Source organism: Mauremys reevesii, linkage group 3 (assembly GCF_016161935.1).
Source record: "Mauremys reevesii isolate NIE-2019 linkage group 3, ASM1616193v1, whole genome shotgun sequence".
Lineage (NCBI taxonomy): Eukaryota > Metazoa > Chordata > Testudines > Geoemydidae > Mauremys > Mauremys reevesii.
This window is the reverse complement of record NC_052625.1, coordinates 180,765,244-180,787,000: the sequence shown is the minus strand read 5'-3', so window position 1 is coordinate 180,787,000 and position 21,757 is coordinate 180,765,244. Positions and strand designations below refer to the sequence as shown.

The window sequence follows — 21,757 nt, the reverse complement described above, 5'->3', positions numbered from 1 at the left end:
ATGGTAGGATCCCTGTAACCCCTGCACTGGAACCACTTAATGCCTGGTATAGGTGAGCATGGATGATGGGCAGGTAGGGCCCCTCCCCTGTAGTAAAGCTAAATAAAAGTTCTGGCCTGCCGCTTAAAATCCATCCATGTGTGCTTGTACTCATTGCACCGCTGTATCCGGATCAACTGTACATGTGACAGCCACCCCTCTTGGCCAACACAGCTGGGACTGAACCACAGAACTCCAGAGCCAAAAGCATGAGTCACTCCAGCCGGAACTGCAGTGCCGAGCCGTATGGCTGAAGCTGTAGACTGGGCACTGGTGGACACTAATCTACATGCAGACAAATATATCAAGAAATATTTCTCTGTCGCCAGGCAAATATTATACCCTACTTGTTACACAGAGTAAAAGCCTTGCTGTTTCCAGGATGTCATTTCAACAAGTTGTGCTCAGAGTTTAAAGTGATCAGCTGAAAAAAAATCATGTTCCTTAATTATGGTGTTTTACCTCTTTCTGTCTCCCGAACAATCGATTTCTACCGCATTCCACATAACACAGGAATCATCCGAAATGACAATGAAAGGCCAGATATCCTGGGGTTTAATCCCCAGTTCTTCTTGCCGATTTCGTTCTAGTTCCAGATTATGATAAGACAGCTCTTTTATTAGAAAGTGTGCAGCACCTGAAACCAAAGACACCATAAACAAGAGGAAAATTCTGGGATGGGAGGTGGCGGTGGCAGGGGCAGGAGTTGTTTGTTGATAAGTGCCAACCTTTCAAAAGTTCATGGAGCACAGTGTGGCTTGCTCACTCTGAAGGTTGGCAATTAAAGGATTCCAGAGCCAATCTGTCACCATCCCCTACCAAATGCAACTGAGTTGACAGGTGTGGGTGTTGTGTCAGGCTGCTAAGGCCAAATGGGACACCACTGAGGAAACTAATAAGATGAGTTTGATTTTTGTGGTGGGAATTTATGTGATGCCTTTAAACTGCGAGGGACAGATTTACCTCCACTGATACCTCCTGGCACCAGCCACTGCACATGAGGATGGACCCACCTAAGTGATGAAAGCCATAATCCCCTCTGTCTGTCCACCTTGGGGGTCCCACCAGAGCAGACTCTGGGTGCTCCATAAAAACCCTTCTGGCAGACGCTACCTAAGAAATGCACAGGATCAGTGCATTATTAGGCACCATAGCCACTCCCTATCCCTGGCCAGCACCAAACTCATTTAAGGCTATGCTAGTCAGCTATGAGCCCTGCTCAAGTTCCACTGCCTTGAGAGGCTGCAGTTCCCCCACTGACAAATGTCCTGTGGCCAAGGATCCTCTGCTGCATGTTGCACCTGGGAGAAGATGCCCCAGAGTCACATGCCTTCTTCACTAGTGTTAGCATTATAGAGTTAAGTATGAATGACTTATCAGGTGTTAATTGATTTTACATTTACTTGGGGTACAATACACTTCAGCACCTATCACAGTAAAGAAGGAGGGTGTGGTTTCTGAAGCACAGTATATATGGTGAGATATACTGTGTTGCAAGAGATCACTTATTACAAACCTCTCGGTGAGGGTGTCTGTACAATAACACGTGTGTTTTACCTTCTTTTTTTCCCCTAATACCTACCTACTCCAGCACTGTTGAAAATACTCGGCAGCACTAGCATGATGTGGTTCGGCCAGTATTTTTTATATATGGCCATTTCATACTCTTTGACAACTAGAACATGCAAATGGCTGGCACCATCCATTGCATGATACAGGTTGAAAAGTCCATGTTCATGACGCCCAGTTGTGGGAGTAAAAGTGGGGCTTTTTATGTAATCCTGACTCTGTAAAGTAAATACAAAAATGAAGGATGAGTCTCTGTATTATGCTGAATATTATTTAAACAAAGAAGGCCAAATCCTCAGGTGGTGTAAGTCATCAACTAGGTATGCTGATTTACACCAGATGAGAAACTGGCCTAATATCTAAATAAAAGAGAAATTAGAATTTTTATAAGAGTTGGAAGAGAACTTCTATCAAGTGACAAAGAAAAGGGTCTTGATCACTTGATTGGCTGGTAAGAGAGGGATAGATACATATAGCCCCAGATGGGATTGCTAAATCTTGATCTACCAGGGATATAGGATCCTCAGTGGTTTGACAGGCTCTGAGGAAGTAAAGAAGTAAATAATAGAAGAATAAAAAGCAACCAAATATTAAGAGAAGTGAAAGAATAACAAGAAAAAGACTAAGATGATAAAACTTTACACAGCTATAGTGACCAACATCCAATGATCTCATAGTGCTTTGCAAACATGCATTAAATCTTACAGCAGCACACCCTATGAAGTAGGTAAGTATTCTACAATTTTTACAGATGAAAAAACCACAGAGAAATTAAGTGATTTGCCAAAGGTCTCACGGCAGATCAGAGGCAGGGATGGGAACAGATTCTATGGAGACTTGACACCTAGTTCCAATGAAGTAACCACTAGTAAATTGAAGGTGCTTCTGGTGGCACACAGTAAATTGGGATAATTTTGTATTCTCATCAGCTGAAAAACACAACTCTCTCTCAGATAAAAGGCGTTGTGTAACTTCAAGTTTGACTGCAGTCTAGCAGATGTATATTATGCTCCTACCTATCTAGGCATAAGCTGCCAAAAGTGAAGGATGGAGTGTGGATCAATAATTTTTTTGTGGACAGCTTATCTTCTGCACCATAAAATCTTGGCTGCTACTACTATTCCACAAATTGCTCCAGTAGTCTAAAGAGAGTATACTTCATTGAATCAGGCAGAGATTGTTCCGGGCTTGCAGGGGTCATTGTAAAGGCTCATATCAGAGACAAGACAGACTGCTCAGATTGATAACCTCTGCAGCTGTTTCCCTGAAGCTACCATGATGTTCTACACAGTCACCCCAGAGATTCTTTCAAAACTCTCCTTTATGTTATCAGGTGGAACCACTTACGCAGGCCAGGACAGGCAAGCTTCCTCTTACTTAGCCATAGGCTAAACAAAAACATGTACATTTGATTCTCAAAGCTGAAACCATCCTCTCTTCAGTGTCTTTATCCAGCACCCTGAGAACTCCTGATTCACTGCACAACAGTCTCCAATTGTCATAGTCCCAGCTCACAAACAGTGTGCGCCCAGGACCAGCCTTGATTATACGTAAGGCTATGATTATGTTACAGAGGTTGCAGAAGTAACTGAGACAGTGACTTCCAGCGACCTCCGTGCCATTGGGGACCCCCGCAGCTGACCAGCCGCTGCCAGCAGCAGGGGACCCTGCAGCAACCCGCCTCCATGGGGGGCAGGGGACCCTCCCACAACTGCCCAGCAGGAACTCCCACAACTGACTGTTCGCTGCCAGTGGCAGCAACCCCTGAGCTGCCCAGCGGCTACCACTGGCAGGGGTCCCTCCTGTAGTGGCTCAGCTGCTGTGAGCAGCCAGGCCCCTCCCCGCAGCTCCCAGCCACCGGAGATGGTGGCAGAGGGACCCCAGAGCTGCTCAGTGGCTGTGGGCAGAGGGGGCCCTCTTGCAGTTCCCAGGCTTTGGCAGCGGTGGCAGAGGTACACCGGAGCTGCTCAGTGGCCGGGGCAGAGAGGCCACCCGCAGTTCCCAGCCCTGCAGGGCAGTGGGGGGAATCTGCCCAGCTCTAGCCCCACATGGTGGCAGGGGCACCCCTCACAGCCACTGGGAAATGAGGTCCCTGCAGCTCCCATCTGCTGCAGGGGGGACAGAGTGCTGGATCCTCCTCCCTCCCTATTTAGTCAGAGCTGGTTTTAGTAAAAGTCAGGGACAGGTCACGGCTTCCATTATTTATTGTTGTTTATTGCCTGTGACCTGTCCATGATTTTTTTTTTCTAAAAATATCCATGACAAAATCATAGCCTTAATTATGAGCAAAGCAAGTATTTGATTGGGACCTGGCATTCCAAGCAATTTCTGCAGCTTGACTTCCTCTCCAGCAAGGGCACCCAAAGAGAAGGAAACAACTCATTGCCAGACCATTCTTACCATCTCCCAGCAGCAGAACCAGTAGTGAGGCCAAAGTATGATCTGACCCTACAAATCTTTAGATCAGCCCTGTCTATGCCCCATATGTGAGTATAAATATAGTTATCCATCTACCTTATCTGTGACAAGCGGTAACCTCATACTTTCCAGCTGTCTTCCTGGTTGACTAAAGACAAAATGGTGCTCCTTTGACTTGGGGATGATAAAATGCAGCTGGATCTCCTCTCCGAGCATGGAATAGGAAAAGGCAAAAGCATGCAGGGTGGACTCATAAAGCTGAGGGGGGGGAAAAAGGACAAATTTAATTATTAGATTCTAACTTTCCTTCCCAAGAGAGCACAGAACAGTCCATGGACATCACTAAGTCAGCACCAAACCAGAAGGAAACCACACACGGCACATAACCTCATAACTCATCTTAATACTAATCAGTGACATCTGGCTCAAGCCCAACATATTCACTAAGCAATTTACCCAGCTTCCTGGCCTGAAGCCATCGATTTGCTCTTTGTTTCATTGATAGTAGCAAGGCTTGTGGGCCAACCTTGTTTCTCAGTAACGCTGTGTGCTATACAATAGCTGCAGTACTTGCATTGCTGATGCCTTTTTCTTCACATTCTAATGAGCAGCGAACTGGGAGGGTTTGTTTGAATAATCAGAGTCCACATGATGTGTGTAAAATGCTCTCTGCAGCAGTCAACTTACTACCTTCAGCAACTGCTCTGCCCCAGAGCAAATGTTAATAAACCCTAGGGGAAGATTTACTGGGAAATCAATGATCATTTATAGTGGTTAGTGTAGAATGTTGACTATAGCACTTCATAGGTCAGCGGGAATGATCCAAGGAACAGTCGTGCAAAGTCCACAGCGTGAAACTGTTGACCTCCATGACCTTTCCTGACCGTACCAGCCATGAATCTGGGTACTCAAAGAATACCAGAAGATATTCACAGTGTGCTTTTGTCCTGCACTGCCGCCACTATTGAAAATTAATTATCACTAAGATAAAACATTTTGTCTAGACAAAGATCCCAAAACTGCAATGCAATCCACTCACACACACCCCCTGTGCCTGGGCAGGACTCCACTGACTTCACTGGGGCTCAGTGCAAGTGCAAAGATCCAACTGCAGTATCAGGGCCAAAACGTATACATCAGTTCTCTATAGAAATGCTTATAGAGCAAATATGCAGCTTGAGTACCAGTACTGATACTATAAAATATGCACAATGTAATTTACAGATCTGCTACAGATTGACTATCCTAAATAAAAATTAGTCATGATTTACCTGATACCTGGGATTGAAGCCCATATATTGATGGCACTGTTCACAGTGGTGGTATGTATTGTATGCTGCATACTTAGATAATCTCATTCGAGTTGTCTGACGGCGCATATACATGTCCTCCTGTTTTCTGCCCATTGATCTGTCTGTAAATTAAAAAAATTGGACTGTATTCATTTTAAGTATATTCTAGGGCCCATTATAACCCCGTTGTGATGAATAAGCTGTTTATGTAATCATCATAAGCCTGCAGGGACAGAGGGAAAACCAAATAAAATAGATATTCGGCCTGAGCTTTGGTTTTATTATATGTGTATATCGAAGGGAAGAGAAAATAACCATAGATTTAAGTGCTTTGTCGTGGTGGTTCGGTGCTCATTTATAACACAGAGGTGCAGGTAAAGCAAAATGATGATGATTATTATTATTATTATTACTGTTTGCTGAGTGCTGACTTGTGCTGGGCACAGAACAAACAGAGAGGAAGACACTATCTCTGCTTTCCCAGAGTGCAGTTTAAAACGCTCTCTGCATTATTATAAATGAGCACCGAACCAAAATGACGAAGCACTTAAATCTGCAGTTATTTTCTCTCCCCTTCAATACACTGTGTGTGTGTGTGGGGAGTGGGATTAGCAATGGGATACCAAGTGGAAGGGCAGTATCGTGGTTAGTGCCATGGGCTGGTACTTGGGTTCTGTTTCTGGGAATGTCATACACTCATGGTGAGACACTGGACAAGTCACCTTCAAGTGCTCTAGTTTTTAGATGCCCAAATGGTGCTGGGCACCCACAGCTCCAGCTGAAAATCAGGTCCAACGTGCCTCAAAATAGAGGCACCTAAAATCAAAGGCCATTTTTGCAAATGTTGGTGCTGATCTCTCTGGGCCAAATTTACAAAGGTATTTAGACTTGTACAGATGCATATAGGTACCTTGCGAGATGTACAACAGTAAAGCAGAGTCCAGTGCCTAGCCCACTTAGGCACTTTTGTAAATCGAACTTGGTGCCTATCTGCATCTTCAGGAATAAAATGATCTTTGAAAATCTGGCCCAGAGAGGCAGTTGTTATCATGCGATTGATGTCAGAGCCAAATGAGGAGACTGTCTAGTGACATTGTGATGTGGACTTGCATCTAGTTGGTCCTGAACTGAGACACCAACTCATTTCACACAGCCCACCAAAAACAGCCATCAAATGAATCACTACTTCAGTGCACCTCATTCAAACTGGTGACCTACAGTCCAATCCTAACTTTAGCCAGGCCAGAACATGTTTTTGGTCCCACTCTCCTAGCAGCTAAACAGCTGGGGGGGAGGGAGAAAAGGCTGGCCAATCAGGAGTGGAGGAAAAAACCAGCCCGAGTGCCACAGCACTTTGGAATCCCAGAAGTTGGTGCCTGGGCGGCCACCCGGCTTGCCCACTCCTAGAACCACCCCTGCACACATGCATAGTCTTATTGAAACATAATGGGACAACTCAAGCAAGTAAATTTACTCAGATACATACGTGTTTGTAAGATCAGGGTCTTACTAGTGAAAGGCTACAGAGCTTCTGTGCCACAAAACACTCACATTGCTCATCCTTATGTCTTGTTCCTTATTTGACAAACTTTTAATCCTTTTACAATTTAACCCTCATGTTAAAACTATAAACAATATAGCTCTGTACACTGTAATTTCATATCAACAAAATCCTGGCCCCATTGGAATCACGGGGAGTCTTGCCATTTGCTTCAATAGGGCCAGGATTCCATCCATACTGTCTATAGTGAGTGCAAGTAAATAAATAAATACATGCATCTCTTTCTGTTATATTTTAAATTCTGACCGTCACTGTTCAAATTCTGAAGCCTTGTACAAATCAGACTTGCATCTTCATATTTCGGATCATGAATAGTGTAGTCAAAAGGTATCTTCTTAAATGTCTCCAAATCAGGCCATGTGTCTGCTGGCTGATGATAACATTGATCTGCTTCTTCTTGGAGTTCTATAATAATAGTAAAAAAAAAAACCCAAAAAACTCAAACTTGCAGTTTACAATAAATGGAATGATGTCTACAGTTTTACAGAATGCTTTTTTAAAGAGACGTGTGAAATCAATTGAAAGGTTCAATGATTGCATAGAAAGATACCCCAACCTAAAGCAAGTCTATGCTATTCATATAGTTTAAGAGGTTATTAATTATTATTATTATTATTGTACTATTATTTCTTTTACTATTTTAAGGCAACAACATCTGTGAAGCTGTTTTCTGCAGAAAAACTAGTGATCATCTGATCAATTACTCAACATTCCTCTCCCCTCAATGCAATTCTGCCGTAACAGAGTAAAAGCACCAGTCAGAAGCCATCTGGAATCATATATGCACTGATAATAAAAGCACCACAGCAAGGATTTTGCTGGTAAAATGGACCAGTCAGCAGGAATCTCTCCACTGACTTCAATACACTTTGGAGATAGAGTTTTCAGTTAAGGGAATTTGGTTTGTTCTCTCCCCCACTAGTAAGGAGTCTAAGATGTTTGGGGGCAGTTGAAGTGTCATAGTTCCACAGAAGTGACTGGAGCTATAATCATTTACACCAGCTGAGGATCTGCTGCTTGGAAACTAGAAGTAAATAGGAAACTCAAGCAGAACTATTCACACAGGATGAAATTCCTCCCCATGCAGAGGGCCAGCCAGCATACAATGTATGATCCTCTTAGATTCTACGTAAGCACTCAAAACAAGAATTTAAATGAGACTTACATGAGGTAAAAGCTTTGTACTGCTTCTCTGCACAGGGGAGAATTTTACCTCCAAGAGTAAAAAAACCATTAAATAAATCACTGTAGAAAGTGATTGATCAAAGTAAATAGCAGAGCCAGGTCTACGTCTGGCAAGTAAAAGGTTTTTTTAGGTAAAAACCTATTTTAACGCACCACACACACCACCAAGGCATATCTCTTATATTTTTTTTCGATTTTATTTTTCTTTAAACTCTCCTAACCTCCTCAACGAAGGAGTAAATTAGTTTTTACATTTAATTTATTAGTTAGTGTGGTGGGGACGGGCCTCGACGGCGGTCGGGACCTCTCACAGTGCACCAGTGCAGTGACGACTCTGGCTCTCTGAACAGAACTGCTGGGGGGTCAGGTAGACAGGAAAACAGGAAAAGCTTTTTTTTTTTTTTTGTTTTTCCTGAGTGCGCAGAGCTGAGGTCCGGCGGCGCAAAAGTCGAAAAAAAAAAAAAAAAAAAAGCATGGACGATGCGAGGGCGGACGTGATGGCTGGGCAGGCAAATTCTATCATCTTCTCCATCGCAGCCGTTAGAGAAAATAAATTCAAAATTTTTTTTTTTTATATCACACAGCATAGCAGCAGGGGACTCACTGCTGCTGCTGTGCGTAAAGAGCGAGAAAAAAAAAATCAAATGGCGCTCATGGACTGAGGGACTCAAGCTATCCACAGTTCCTGCAGTCGCATTCTTGGCTGAGCCTTGGCTGGGCTCAAATCAAAACAGTGTCAGGGTCAGGTCAGGGTCAGGGGCAGGCGCTAGGCCACCACCCACCCACCCCACCAAGTGAAAAGGAAAACAATCCTGTCTTTTATCTTTTTCTTTTGATTTTATTCTATACTACTGCTGCACTAGACACGTGCAGTGCACACGCACTGCACAACACATCACCCGCCCCCCGCCCATGGGTGATGGTGTACAAATACACTGATACCCATTGTCCCATCATCCCATCATCAGCCTGGGGGCAGGCAAAAAGGCCTGGTAACTGTGTGCCATCCGGTCGTCGGTCGTCAAAGGGGCCGCTTTTTCCCTTTTTTTTGGTAGATGGTACAATATGGCTGATAACCATCATCATCATATCAACAGTAACTGAGCTTCCCCCCCCCCCCCCCCCCCTTCAAATGTAAAAATCAATTGCTGGATAGCAGCAGACATGCAGGGCTCCTCTCTCTCTCTCCACTCCACTCCTTGTGAACTATGTGAACTAAACTAGCAACTGCTTCTGCACTTTTCTCACACTAACAAGTATTCATATTCTCTTACTTTTTACATCACACACAGGGGTGGGGACAATAATGGTAGCCCAGGAAGGCTGGGGAAGAATGGAATGAACAGGGGGGTTGTTGCAGGAGCACCCCTGTGAAATAGCATACGCTCATAATCTATGCAGGATCTGACACAGAGCAGCTGTGCTCTCTGGTTCTCTGAAGCTTGCCATATATTAGGCAGGACTGATTCTATTTTTTTTTAGCAAAGGAGGGGAGACTCAGGAGTTCAGTCAAATTTTTTTTTTTTGCCTGGCTAAGAGCAGCCAGGGGCACTTATTGACAACAGCAAATGGAACAGTGCACCTACCAATTTATTATATGGTTATGGTATGGTAGATGGTATGGCTGATAAGCTGATAACCATGCATGCAAAAAAAAGCAAAAGCAGCTGCCTGTGCCACTGCTGAATCGCCTGTCTGCCACACACAGTCACGACAGTACAACAAAAGCAAAAGGCAAAATGCGAAACCCATCTGGCATTGCCTTGCTATGGCATCTTCAAAAAAAAAAAGAAAAAAATGCTGCTTCTGCTCTTTCCAGCGGAAGGGCCAGCGGATTTACCAGAACCACCCGCGACAATGATTTTTTTGATTTCAGGCGCATCAGGCTCAACCGGAAATTCAGGGAAAGGGCTGGGGAGAACTATGGGGAAATGGGGGAATAGCGGACCAGCTACCCACAGTGCCAGAAATCGCGCTAGCCTTGACCTGGGGTGACACCACACACCGATGTGTTTTGTGTGGTGTGGGCGACCGGTTTATGTAAATTCGGAATAATCCCGTAGTGTAGACGTACCCTCAGAGACGTCTAGAATTACATCTGGAGAAAGAGGGGAATGAGGGATATGCTGAAAAAACTGGAAGTTGAGAATAGGATCAACTACTGGAAAGAAGGAATGTGTAATCTGGTCTTTTCTCATTCATGTGATCTCTTGTTTACCTAAAATGTATAATATAGTGACAGTATTGCTAATGGTTATAAATCTGTCAGCGTTTCCAACTAACCCCCTTTTTTGCATTTGACCAAAATTATCATTCCAGGCTTAAAGTCAGTATATTGTTTCTCAGCATGAGATGAACTATTTTTAACATACAAAATGCTGCTAAGAAAAACAGAGATGTACTGAGAGGCAGAGTGAGCTCTAAATGGAGAGAAATTAGCTAATCACAGGATTCCAAATTAGAAATTAAAATCCTTAACTCCTTAATTTAAGAACTCTAAATGGATTGCAGTAATGTAAATGAACTACAGTGTAAAGGTGAAAAGCACATGACAAACTAGTCAACAACTGGTCCAATTAACAATGTGACATAAAAAATCCCCAGAAGCAAATGTCTCTTTATCAACAACTTACTAATATTGATTTCTTCCTCATCATAAACATCCACTTCCGTCAGTCTAATCAGCATTCTGGACAAGATACTGAGGAACTGAAGATAGGCTCCCGTTTTTCCTATCTGTAACAAACACATAAATCAGAAACTAAACAGTTGTTTATCATGAATGCCATTCTGTCATTATTTGGAAACTTGGAATTGTAATGACTATTGTAATCTAATTGAAAAGTAGGTCAAAGTTCAACTCTTAAGTTCCATTGTATATACATTCCTATTCCTGTACATACACAAGTTTATATGGGATGATTAATGACTCATCTTACACAGTAATGCCACTTTTATGCAGGAAATTAACATTCAAAATATACCTTACGTGATACTCTCGGGATATAGGCAGACAAATAAAAAAAACTCACCACAAGCAACTTCTCTCCCCTGAACTATATTCCCTACAATGGGCAGGAAAACACATTTTTAATAATCCAGACAAGTACATTACATGAAAATCTGCCAGGGAAAAGCACAATATAACTAAAGCTTTACCTCAACCCTTCCAAGCCTGTGCATTCATTGATTGACCTATTGAGGCAACTTTCTATACTGAAGAATGAGTTGAAACAGGTCCATAAGACGGAGTGCATCACTGCCGCACACTTTCTCTTTTCAGTCAGATACGATATGCAAAATAATGTAGCATTTCACCTCCTATTTTCCCTGTGCTTATGTGATCCGTTTTTTAAATTACATCAAACCTCTAACGCTTTTCTTTTTTTAACCCAAACCAGAGAAGATACAGTCCTTCTCGCCACTATGCAGACATGCACTGCTGTGCTTTTGTACAACTTACTTTTGCACCTGATTTTACAAAGGGATGGGCCAATTACTCTCAGGCAGCAGATCGTTTAACCAATGAATTGTCCTATCATCTTGCATGTGAACTTTACTGGACACAATGTTAAATAAATAAATAAGCAAGCAAGCACCTAAACACAGTACTTGACAAACACTGGGCTCTTGACATTAATGTGGCTCAGGAAGAAATGTCCATTTTGCAGGGATAAGATCAGCTTTCATAAATCCTATTTACACTTTGCCTTCTTTCTGTGTAATTCAACATTAAAAATTACACTGAAGATAACTTGATAATCATAAACAACAGTTGCCTCTTCAGTGCTCAGGCTAACAAATTAATTATAATCCTGATCCTGCTTCGATTGAAACTGTACAGTTTATTTCAATGGGAGAGCATGAGGCCTGACAGCAGTGCGGATCCTGCTTTCCTGATGTACCCAAGAATCCAGTTGCCATGAAATAACTATACTGAAGATTTGAGGAATGTAAGAATCATAGAATCATAGAGCATAGAGCAATCATAGGGTTGGAAGGGACCTCAGGAGGTCATCTAGTCCAACCCCCTGCTCAAAGCAGGACCAAACCCAACTAAATCATCCCAGCCAGGGCTTTGTCAAGCCTAACCTTAAAAACCTCTAAGGAAGGAGATTCCACCACCTCCCTAGGTAACCCATTCCAGTGCTTCACCACCCTACGTAGGGTTGAGTCTAATGAGAGTTGTATTATTTTAAACAGTTACAGAATATATGTTCATTTCACTTTACATTTGAAAGAAGGAGGCTTTGAAGCTAAAACAAGACAAAAGTAACATTTGTTCTCTTTAAAAATGACAAACAGCAAACTGGAACCTGCACTTTCTACTAAATCAGATTTCTTTCAGAACAGTTGTTAACCTTGGAACTGATCCAAAGCCCATTGATTTCAATGGGAATTTTTTTATTGACTTCAGTGGGTTTTAGATCAGGACGCTAGAGCTGAAAATAATAGCTATATTATAGTGACTACCTGGGTCCATTTATTTGTGAATCAACTAAACAAAAATTTCATATCTTGGAAATGATCCCTCATCTAATATTTCATGCAAATGTATAATTGATCATGCTTAATTCCAGAAGAGTATAGTACCTACATCGTCTCTCATGTTTGGGGTTACTTCTATGTTTCTTTATCGGAGCTTTCATTTAATCTGAAGTGACACTTGAATTTCCATTAAGATCATCAGTATTCTGTCAAAATTGGGTGAATTTGACAGATTCTCAGTTTGAGAATAATTTTATAGAGAGTTTGACAGTAATAAGGTGACTCTGTAGCTCAGACATATGCCCCTCATAGCAGAAATAGGCAGAATCTCGTTACCAAGTTCATTTTGATTGAACACAACTTCCTTAATAGGACAACAGTTTTCCATTCATTCAGTCAACTGTCAGCTCCAGAAAGCAAAATTTTAGAGCTAATGGATTTGCAACATGATCTTCTCAGTAAATGGAGCTGCCCGCAACACCTGTTGCTGATAACATTAGTTTTTACATCTAGCCTCCCTATCAATCTAAGTAAATAAGATACCAAATGGGGTAACTTTGCCTTAAAGGAAAGCAGAGGTATTTTATGACTATCAATAACCTCCAAAATGTGGCAGTGCCCAGTGCCTTCTTAGATGAGATGTTTTGGGGTCCATACAATCTTTTATCCACCTTGATGTAGAACACTTACTCTGTTTCTTTTTCTGTCTACACAAAGTAGAAAGAGTGCAGTCTGATGCAGGCAGAACAGACAAGGCCTTAGAAGAAAAAGGCTCAAGAACGGAAGAAGCAAAAATCTCAAGCTTTTAGATCATTTATGAAAACTGAGATGTGCGGCACCAGCAACCATTCACTAGTCTGATTTCTGCTTGACATTTGCCACGATTTGGGACATGAAAAACTGGGGATACATTTACATTCCAACCTTTTAATCAGAATGCCATGTGACAGTATTTACTACTTATGATGACAACATTTAGGAATGAATCTCAGTTGAGGTGTTCCTTGCAAGATGCTCAATGGTGGGAAGGCCCAATGTTTGTGTACTAAAGAGACACATTTCTAAAGTACAATACCTGCTTAAGGGGAAAGGCAGTCCTGAGATCTTAGCCAGGATATTATTATTTCCATGGATATCTATGGTAAACTGAAAGCAGGTGGTCCTTCTGTCCAGCAATCAGAGAGTCAGATTCCAGTTAGCAACATGGTTTAAGTGCTACCATTTTGATTTGTAGAAGAGACATTCAAAGTGCTGTTATAACATGTACCATAATGGGTTCCCCTTTTTCCACTGGTTGCAGACACTGCACAGCAGGATAATTGACAGGAATGGCTCTCAGATACCAACTCCTGTGGTACAAGCCATCTGATTGACCACTTTCTTCATATCTCTACTACTAAGAATGTGTTTCCAAATCTTCACATTTAAAAAAATACAGCAAATGGAAAAAAACCTGCTATAATTTTTTTCTAATCCAGTTTCCAGGTGAGAGAGTTCTGAACAGATCACAGCAGTGGTTCTCAAAATTGTGGTCTGTGAAACACTTGCGTTCACAGAAAACACGCTGATGGTCCACAGATGGTGCTGGCTCTTCTTGTTTCCACCTGCTACATTGCACTAAAAGACAGCTAACAATAGATACATTAAATACTTGCCTAATATTATTTTCACACGTGAGCAACTAGCTCTAGAAATTTGAGATGTTATCTGCGAGTGGTAGGGCAGGTGGTGTAAGCAGTCATGGATAGAAGGTGGCCCTGAAGACAATCTTTCTTTTAGGCTGTGGTTCAGACAACAAAAGTATTTGAGAACCCTGTATCACAGAGTCGTTCACAGGACTTAGACTGCTTCCATGCTTATAGAAAGTGCTGTTTTCAGAGTATAAAACACAACAAAGAAACCCAGCAATAGCACCAAACCTCTTGCATGTAATTTGGGAACATAAAAGAAACTTTTATTTCTTAAAAAAAAAAAAAAAAAAGCACCACCCCAAATTTCAGTGAATTTGGTGGTCATGGATGATATTATATTTGAGTACCCTGGATGATAAATTTATTTCCACAGAACTGGTAAACTTTTTCACAGTAGTGCATATTTATCCATACTGCCCAACCAGTGTCTGAATATTTTAATAGAGAGATCACCCCAGGGATGAAGCAGCAATACTATCTCCATGCCCTTTCACTCTTTGCCCTCTGCTAAGACTCCCAACAAGAAAGATAATTGTTTCAGTGGGTTTCTTAATGTGGACACTTGTCTACTGAAAAATGGACTGAGTCTACCAACTCCTTTCACGTGAAAGGAACTCTTGACAATGGACATGAAGATAAAAAAATTGTTGACTTCTTTCCCTCAATAATTTCCAAAACCATTCCCAGGGGATCTGAAAGGCAGTCAGAGTAGATAATTTCCAATTTACACAAAGCCTTTATGCTATGAACCTACAAATAAATCTTGAGACAATCCAACCCAGAATGTTATCCAAGAATGCATTCAAGTGGAATCAAAAGACTATAAATAGCTTGTTGAAAATGCTTTGGGCCAAAGATAAAATTGCATAAAGACAATCTAGACGTGCAGGTCACCAACCATAGACCTTGGGAAGAATCCATACTAAGGTATGACTGTGGCATGCCATAGAAGCATGCAGCCTTCAGGACCACATGCCAGAGGGTCTTCTTACCTCAGAGCTAAAAAAAATATGGTGCAAAAGGATGTATTAATGAAACAAAACTTCAGTGTATTTCTTTGAGTGTCATAGGCTGAGAATCTAAGGTGGGCGATGGGTGGGAAACAAGACTTCTTAGAAACCAGAAGGAAGTACCAGGAATAGTACTCTGGAGACTAGTTAAAGTAATGGTCCAGTGGCTCTATAGAATGGGGTGAGTGTTCCAGATTTAGTAGGTTTGGAACTTGGAGCATCTTCTCTCCTTCCTTTTATCCTTGAATTTGTCTTTCTGGATATAAGGCAGAAACTGTAAGAAATGCAGAGGCACCCTGCATTCACTAAGGATTTGGGTTCACCAGATAGGGTGAGAGAATTTCTCCCCATATTTCATTCAAAAGAAGCAAAATAAAAGGCTGCTGAGAAAAATAAGTATTGGGGTTAGCTAATTGCAAGTCTGTTTTGACTCTTTTATTCCTGTGTATGTATTAAGACCACTGGTTGATGTCTTTACATGCGGTTTTTATCATTAGTTTATTATTGGTATTGTGGTATCACCCGAAGGCCTCAGTGGAGATCAAAGTCCCAGAGTGCTTGGGGCTGTACATATCTTAACTGGAAAGTAGCCATATAGAAAAATATGTTAGCCAGCCTTGGAGATGGGAGCTCAATCCTTGAGGAGGCCACTTAGGGATATGGGGCAAAAATCAGTACTTGGTCCTGCCAGTGAAGGCAGGGGGCTGGACTCAATGACCTTTCAAGGTCCCCTCTAGTTCTAGGAGATAGGTGTATCTCCTATTATTATATATAGGTGTTATGTACATGAGGGGAAGGAGGAGAATTCCTGAATGCTAAACATTTCAGCAGTGATACTTATAGTTTTGGTTCACTAGAGCGCTTGATTTTTCTTAAATTGACTTATGTTGTATGGTACGATAACAACAACAACTTTCTAGTGTCTGAAAGGATTGTGTCCACCAATTCAGAGATCTTTCCCCAGCTTAATATTCTGGCTGAATTGTTATTTATACATTTAGAATGGCATGTCTAATAGCTGATCTCTATCAGCTATTATAAACTCTGGCTTTCTGTGGTTTTAGTCAGTGGGTTAATGTTACAAAAACTGGAAATCTAAGTCTTTGCCTTAGATTGGATTTGTCTCTAAAACGCTCAGACAAGACATGGTGCCAAAATCTTCTGCTGATTTCTCTTAATGCAGTAGATAGCATAACTCCACATATAGTGCAATAGTTATGAAACAAGCCCATGAGCAAAACACACTTCTGGAAAGAAAACTGTTTATTTCCAAAGTGAGACAGGAGCTCACATTTGCTATATGTTTTCTTTCACCTTGCCATTAGAATAGACACCATACTACCACACATTAAGCCAAAAGCAACCAACATACTTTCTTGACTGTTTCGTAGGTTTTTAGAATATATTCTCTTTTGTATGTTTGGGGTTTAGACATTAATTGGAGCTAAGCAGCCACGTTTCCCCAACATACTAAAATGAGAATATACTCCTAAAAATGAAACATTTAATTCCTGATTTCCTCAAAAACAAAATACAGTATGAAACAGGTGTGTAATCAGGAAGAACTGGTGAGTATGCAATAAATAAATGTATGGAGAATATTTTTAGGACCTGATCCAACTCTCATTAAAGTCAGTGGGAAATTGTAGGTCAGAACCTTTGTTCTGGAGACAGTCAGAGAAGAAATGGAGGAATTGTAGAACAGACAATGCAAAGAATCCTGTGGCACCTTATAGACTAACAGACGTTTTGCAGCCTGAGCTTTCGTGGGTGAATACCCACTTCATCCTTGCATCCGACGAAGTGGGTATTCACCCACGAAAGCTCATGCTGCAAAACGTCTGTTAGTCTATAAGGTGTCACAGGACTCTTTGCTGCTTTTACAGATCCAGACTAACACGGCTACCCCTCTGATACAGAACAGACAATGTTCTTCTGAGGTGAAATTCACCTCTGTGCAGAGGGCCAACCTGAGTCCTATGTACCACTTAATCCCTCAAAATCAGACTTGTACTCATGCCCCAAGAAGCAGACAAATGAATAGATAAGCAGACTATATTTTCTGTATATATTTGGCCAATGACACATACCATATATGTGTTAAGGGCCAAGTTCTGTCCTCAGATGAATATAGGACTCCCACTGACTTTGTTGAGAACCACAAGCATACATCTGTGGGCAGAAATCAGTTATCTTATGGCCAAATTAATGGCATAGTAATACAAACTACTACATATGGGTTATTTTGTACCCTTATTGTAGCCTTGGGAACCATAACTTTGAACTTCTTGATTTTTAGGCATTCAAAATTCCAACCAAAAATACATCAATGTATGTTTTTCTTGGATGTGCTAGCATACTAGCTGTCTGTTGCACAGTATATCAGTTTTTACCTTGTCTGTGTTTACCATATATTCATCTCTTTTGAACACTTATTATCTTAATCCACAGCAAACATTGAGAGTTTTGATCATGGAGATGGAGAGCAGTGAAGAGATGTTCTTCAGTGATCCATCTGGTACCTTCTATACATTTATAGCAGCACTTGCAAGTGCCTACATACTTAAAATACTTAGAGCCAATTTGTAGTCTTACTTACCCCAGTGTGACACCACCTATTTCAATGCATTGCACCTATTAAACTAGGAGCAGAATGTGGTCTTTTCTGCACTGATACCTCTGTGATACACAGGTACAGGAGAGTGAGTGGCAGATTGAACTTTGGCTTTCTGTGGTTTTAGTCAGTGGGTGAATGGTACAAAAACTGGACATCTAAGTCTTTGCTTTAGTTTGGATTTATTTCTAATTTCTGAGGGCTCTATGCAATATTCTCTCGGTGGCTATGGTGTTTCCCCTATGCCTGGCATGTTGCATAAAACTTCAGTGGAACATTAAGACCTTTAGTATACAGTATATGCATTGAATTGTAGAGCCACTATGCTCATAGCTGCATGCTAAATATTCTTAGGACACTTAAGAGGGAAAAGGTTCCCTGAAGTCTTTACCTACTTCCAAGTGTCCTTACAAAGTCATTTAAAAACTCTTGGGCCAGAAGTTCAGCTGTCTTTGTTGAAGTGTATCAGTCCCTCTTGTATTTGCGACAACTTCTATTTCTCTCCAAACCATGAAGAAAATGGCTGACTCTGCCAATTTCACACCCTAATCAGCTTGACCATAAGAAACTGACCCTGGGTGGCTATTCAAACTTTATTTAAAATGTAACTCCTATTAGTCTGTAACAAGCTGCAAGGGACAGCATGGTGTGTAAAACGTATTTTCAAAGAAAAAAAAGAGCATCATTTCCTTAAAACATAACACTAATTGTATAAAGATTGACAACAAAAAAAGATATCACTACAACTTAATTGTCCTTGCCTCAAGTTAACAGTGAAGAGAGGAAGATTATTTAACTAAGGTGGATACAGTAATAAAAACATATAAGAAAGGTTATTTTTCACCAGTGAAAAAAATCAGTTAGGTATGAATAATAATCTCATTAACCTAGCACTTAATGAGATGAAGACAAAATTAAGCAAAATAAAACAATGATAATAATACCCTCTTCTTATTACACACCTGAGGTGGCCCACTCAGCAGCAGCCTCCTTGGGTGAAAGGTGTCCATTCTGCCCTCATTTCTATTATTGTAGTCCATATGGATTGGTTTGGGAACTGTCCACTGGCGATAGTATAGAGACTGCTCCGTGCAGGTCATCATTTTACTCATGACAGGGCGGAAAGAACTTGCCCACATCACAGAATGATAAGGCAAGAGGGAAGATGACTTGGGAAGTCCGCTGCTGTCAGTAGAAGTAATAATGTCATACACCAGCTTAGGCAGGAAAACAATGGGGGGCTGTTTTGATGTTTTAGTCATGGAGCACTGAGACGCCTGCAGGATGAAGGAGTTGTGAGTAGGTGCAGAGGAAGAGGAAGAAGAGGAGAAAGGTGATGACGATGAGTTGATGGAAATTTGGGCACTTTTTATGTTCTGTTTTGAATCCAGCTGTTCAGCTGCAGCTGGCAAGTGCTTGCTGATCACTGTTTGCGCCCCCTTTTCTACTTTCTGCCTTTGCCTTTCACAGTTATTTGCGTTCTCTTCAGTACTGCTGCTTAGGACTTGGTGGGGTGACTTTGCTACATCCCCCGGTGTTGCTAAAGGAGGAGATGATTCAATGCAGAATGCTGCACCTAAAAACAAAATCTGTATTTCAACATGGGGTAATGTGATTCTTCAGCAACTACCTTGAACCACAACATTTCTATTACACTTTTCATTGTCAAACCACAGTAAACAATATATAATGCAGACATCAAAAGGTGTGAGTCGATATCTGCTCCTGTTGGGCCAAACTGTGTTCACCTAACTCACACAGGTTGTCTTACTGAAACTAACGGGAGTATTTGTGTGAATAAGCCCATGCAAATTTGGAATACTAAAATCCATGGCAAAGCTCCCACTGATTTCAGCACTGAGCCTTATGTTTGTTAAATTTTCCATTTCTTCGAGAAATGTAAAAAAATATAACTTTAAAAAATTTAATAGTCACAGGGTTATTCCCCCCTCCCCCAACTATAACAGTTTTAACATAGGCATGATTTTGATCCTAAATGTTCTACCAGAATCCCATTAACATTACACTTATCAGCCTCCTGTCAGGTGAGGGCCTGATCCTGAGAGCTGCTGAGCATCCCCAACTCTCAACAATTTCAAAAACAAGAGGCAAATGATCAGCAGTTCTCAGATTAGCTTTTTAAAATAGTCCATTTTCCAAGGCACTGATCTCCATAGCACTTATTGGCGTCTCCTCGCAAGCAATAAAAAAGAAAAGAAAAAAGTGATTGTCAGCACTGATATAAACAAACACAATCTCATAAAGTCAAGCAGACTTCAACCATCTAATTCAGGGCATGCACCAATATCTAAGAAAACAGCTATACAATTCACAGTCCAAAACCAGAGTTCCCATAAACCCATTGCCTAGAGGCCCATGACATCACGCAGCAACTCCACAGATTATGCCTACCAAAGATAGACGCAATCTCCATGAGACATGGACCAACAAAGCTGGGGAGTGTTCACACTAAAATTCACAGATCATGCTCCCTTACACCAGACCCTACTCCACAACACCCTCTGTCATGACTAGCTATGGGGGACCTTCTAAGTGTGAACTCCATAGTTTCTGGGAGATCCAAAAGTGATCTACAATAGTTACATACTATGGTTCCTTTCTTGACTTTATATTTTTCCACAAACATATATGAGGAATGCCCACTTGCTTTGTCCCCATGAAACAGGAAGAGACATGCCAATTGCATACTCCAAAGCAGCCAATAGCAGAATAAAAACAATGGTAAAAATGTCACCAACAATGTTAATACATTTTGGACTTAGTACTACTGTGACAACATGCCAAAGACCTGTATCCACGTGCAAGAACTGTCCAAAGAGATTTTCTTTAACAAACAGATTCAGGCCAACAAAACCATAAGTGGCATCCTAGGGCAGTGCAGAAGAAATCAGCAGCCTGACTTTGAAGAACAGTATACATTTCAAAAATTAAAAATTTTGGTGCTTTTCCATTTGTAATGGCCACTGTGCTTTATGGCAAAAGAATTCACAGTCAGAATACTCATATAGCTGTGGTGAGAACAATAATTATTTGGAAATAACTTGAAACATTTAATTTTACAGCTAATGCAATATAACATGTTTTGTGATGTTACATGAAATTGTAATCTTCCAAATAAACATGTATGTATTTTTACTGAAGTATGATACAATGCATATTGCACATTTTTGTTCTGTTCCATTAGTCTCTGTCCATAAAAAAATCATACAAATTTAACTTTTTTAGTACCTCCTGACATTGCTTCAAATCTTTACTCCTGGGGGAATTCTGCACCACTGCACACATGCCAAATTCACATCCCCCCACAGCTTTTTTTCTCTCCACTGAATACTGTAAAACATTCTGCTAGGGAGCCACTGCAATTACACCTTTTGCCCATCAGGGGCTGTTGTGGCATCAAACAGAGGGCAGACAGCTCATGAGCCAGAGCAGCCAGCCACAGAGCCCTTGAGAGCAGAGGCTGCTTTTCTCACAGTGATTGGGAAGGACAGATTAGGGTAAGGGCACAGGAGCTAGTGGAATGACAGCACTGAGCCAGAGACTGAATGGGAGTGGGCTGCCGCTGTAGGGACACAAGGGGACTGGGGGAAGAAGGGTGCAGATTTGCCCAAATGAATGGGAAAGGCTAGGGGTCAGCCAGGGTCTGCATGGGAGAGGCTCCCCAACCCCCTAACAATCCCTTGTCGTCTCCCCTGCAAAAAACCCTGTTCCATACTTCTCCCAACCACACCCAAACCCTCCAGGTTCACTCCCAGACTGCCAGAAATTAATTACCCTGACTCCCTCAAGCCTTTGTACTGCTTCTGAGGGGTGTGGGAAATACCTTTCCGTACTGTAGTTTAAATTATTACTTGAAGTTCTGTATTAAT

The 21,757-nt window shown here is 41.5% G+C and overlaps 1 protein-coding gene across 10 annotated transcripts in view; it reads right to left on the bottom strand.

Moving 5' to 3' along the window:
• GREB1 (growth regulating estrogen receptor binding 1) overlaps positions 1-21,757 on the bottom strand; it is a 191,611-nt gene that overhangs the window by 13,390 nt on the left and 156,464 nt on the right. For 8 of the 10 annotated variants that reach the window (XR_005596082.1, XM_039529835.1, XM_039529833.1 and 5 more), the window contains 7 exons: positions 18,830-19,443; positions 10,698-10,800; positions 7,126-7,284; positions 5,298-5,440; positions 4,123-4,284; positions 1,622-1,826; positions 502-676 (listed from right to left, as the gene is read on the bottom strand). Coding sequence is in view for 8 of the 10 variants with exons in the window: in XM_039529835.1 (XP_039385769.1) it covers positions 502-676; positions 1,622-1,826; positions 4,123-4,284; positions 5,298-5,440; positions 7,126-7,284; positions 10,698-10,800; positions 18,830-19,443 (1,561 nt within the window). In the remaining 2 variants the exon portion in view is untranslated. Of the gene's footprint in view, positions 1-501; positions 677-1,052; positions 1,153-1,621; positions 1,827-4,122; positions 4,285-5,297; positions 5,441-7,125; positions 7,285-10,697; positions 10,801-18,829; positions 19,444-21,757 lie in introns of those variants that run through there. The other 2 variants (XM_039529840.1, XR_005596083.1) reach the window with 2 other exon arrangements.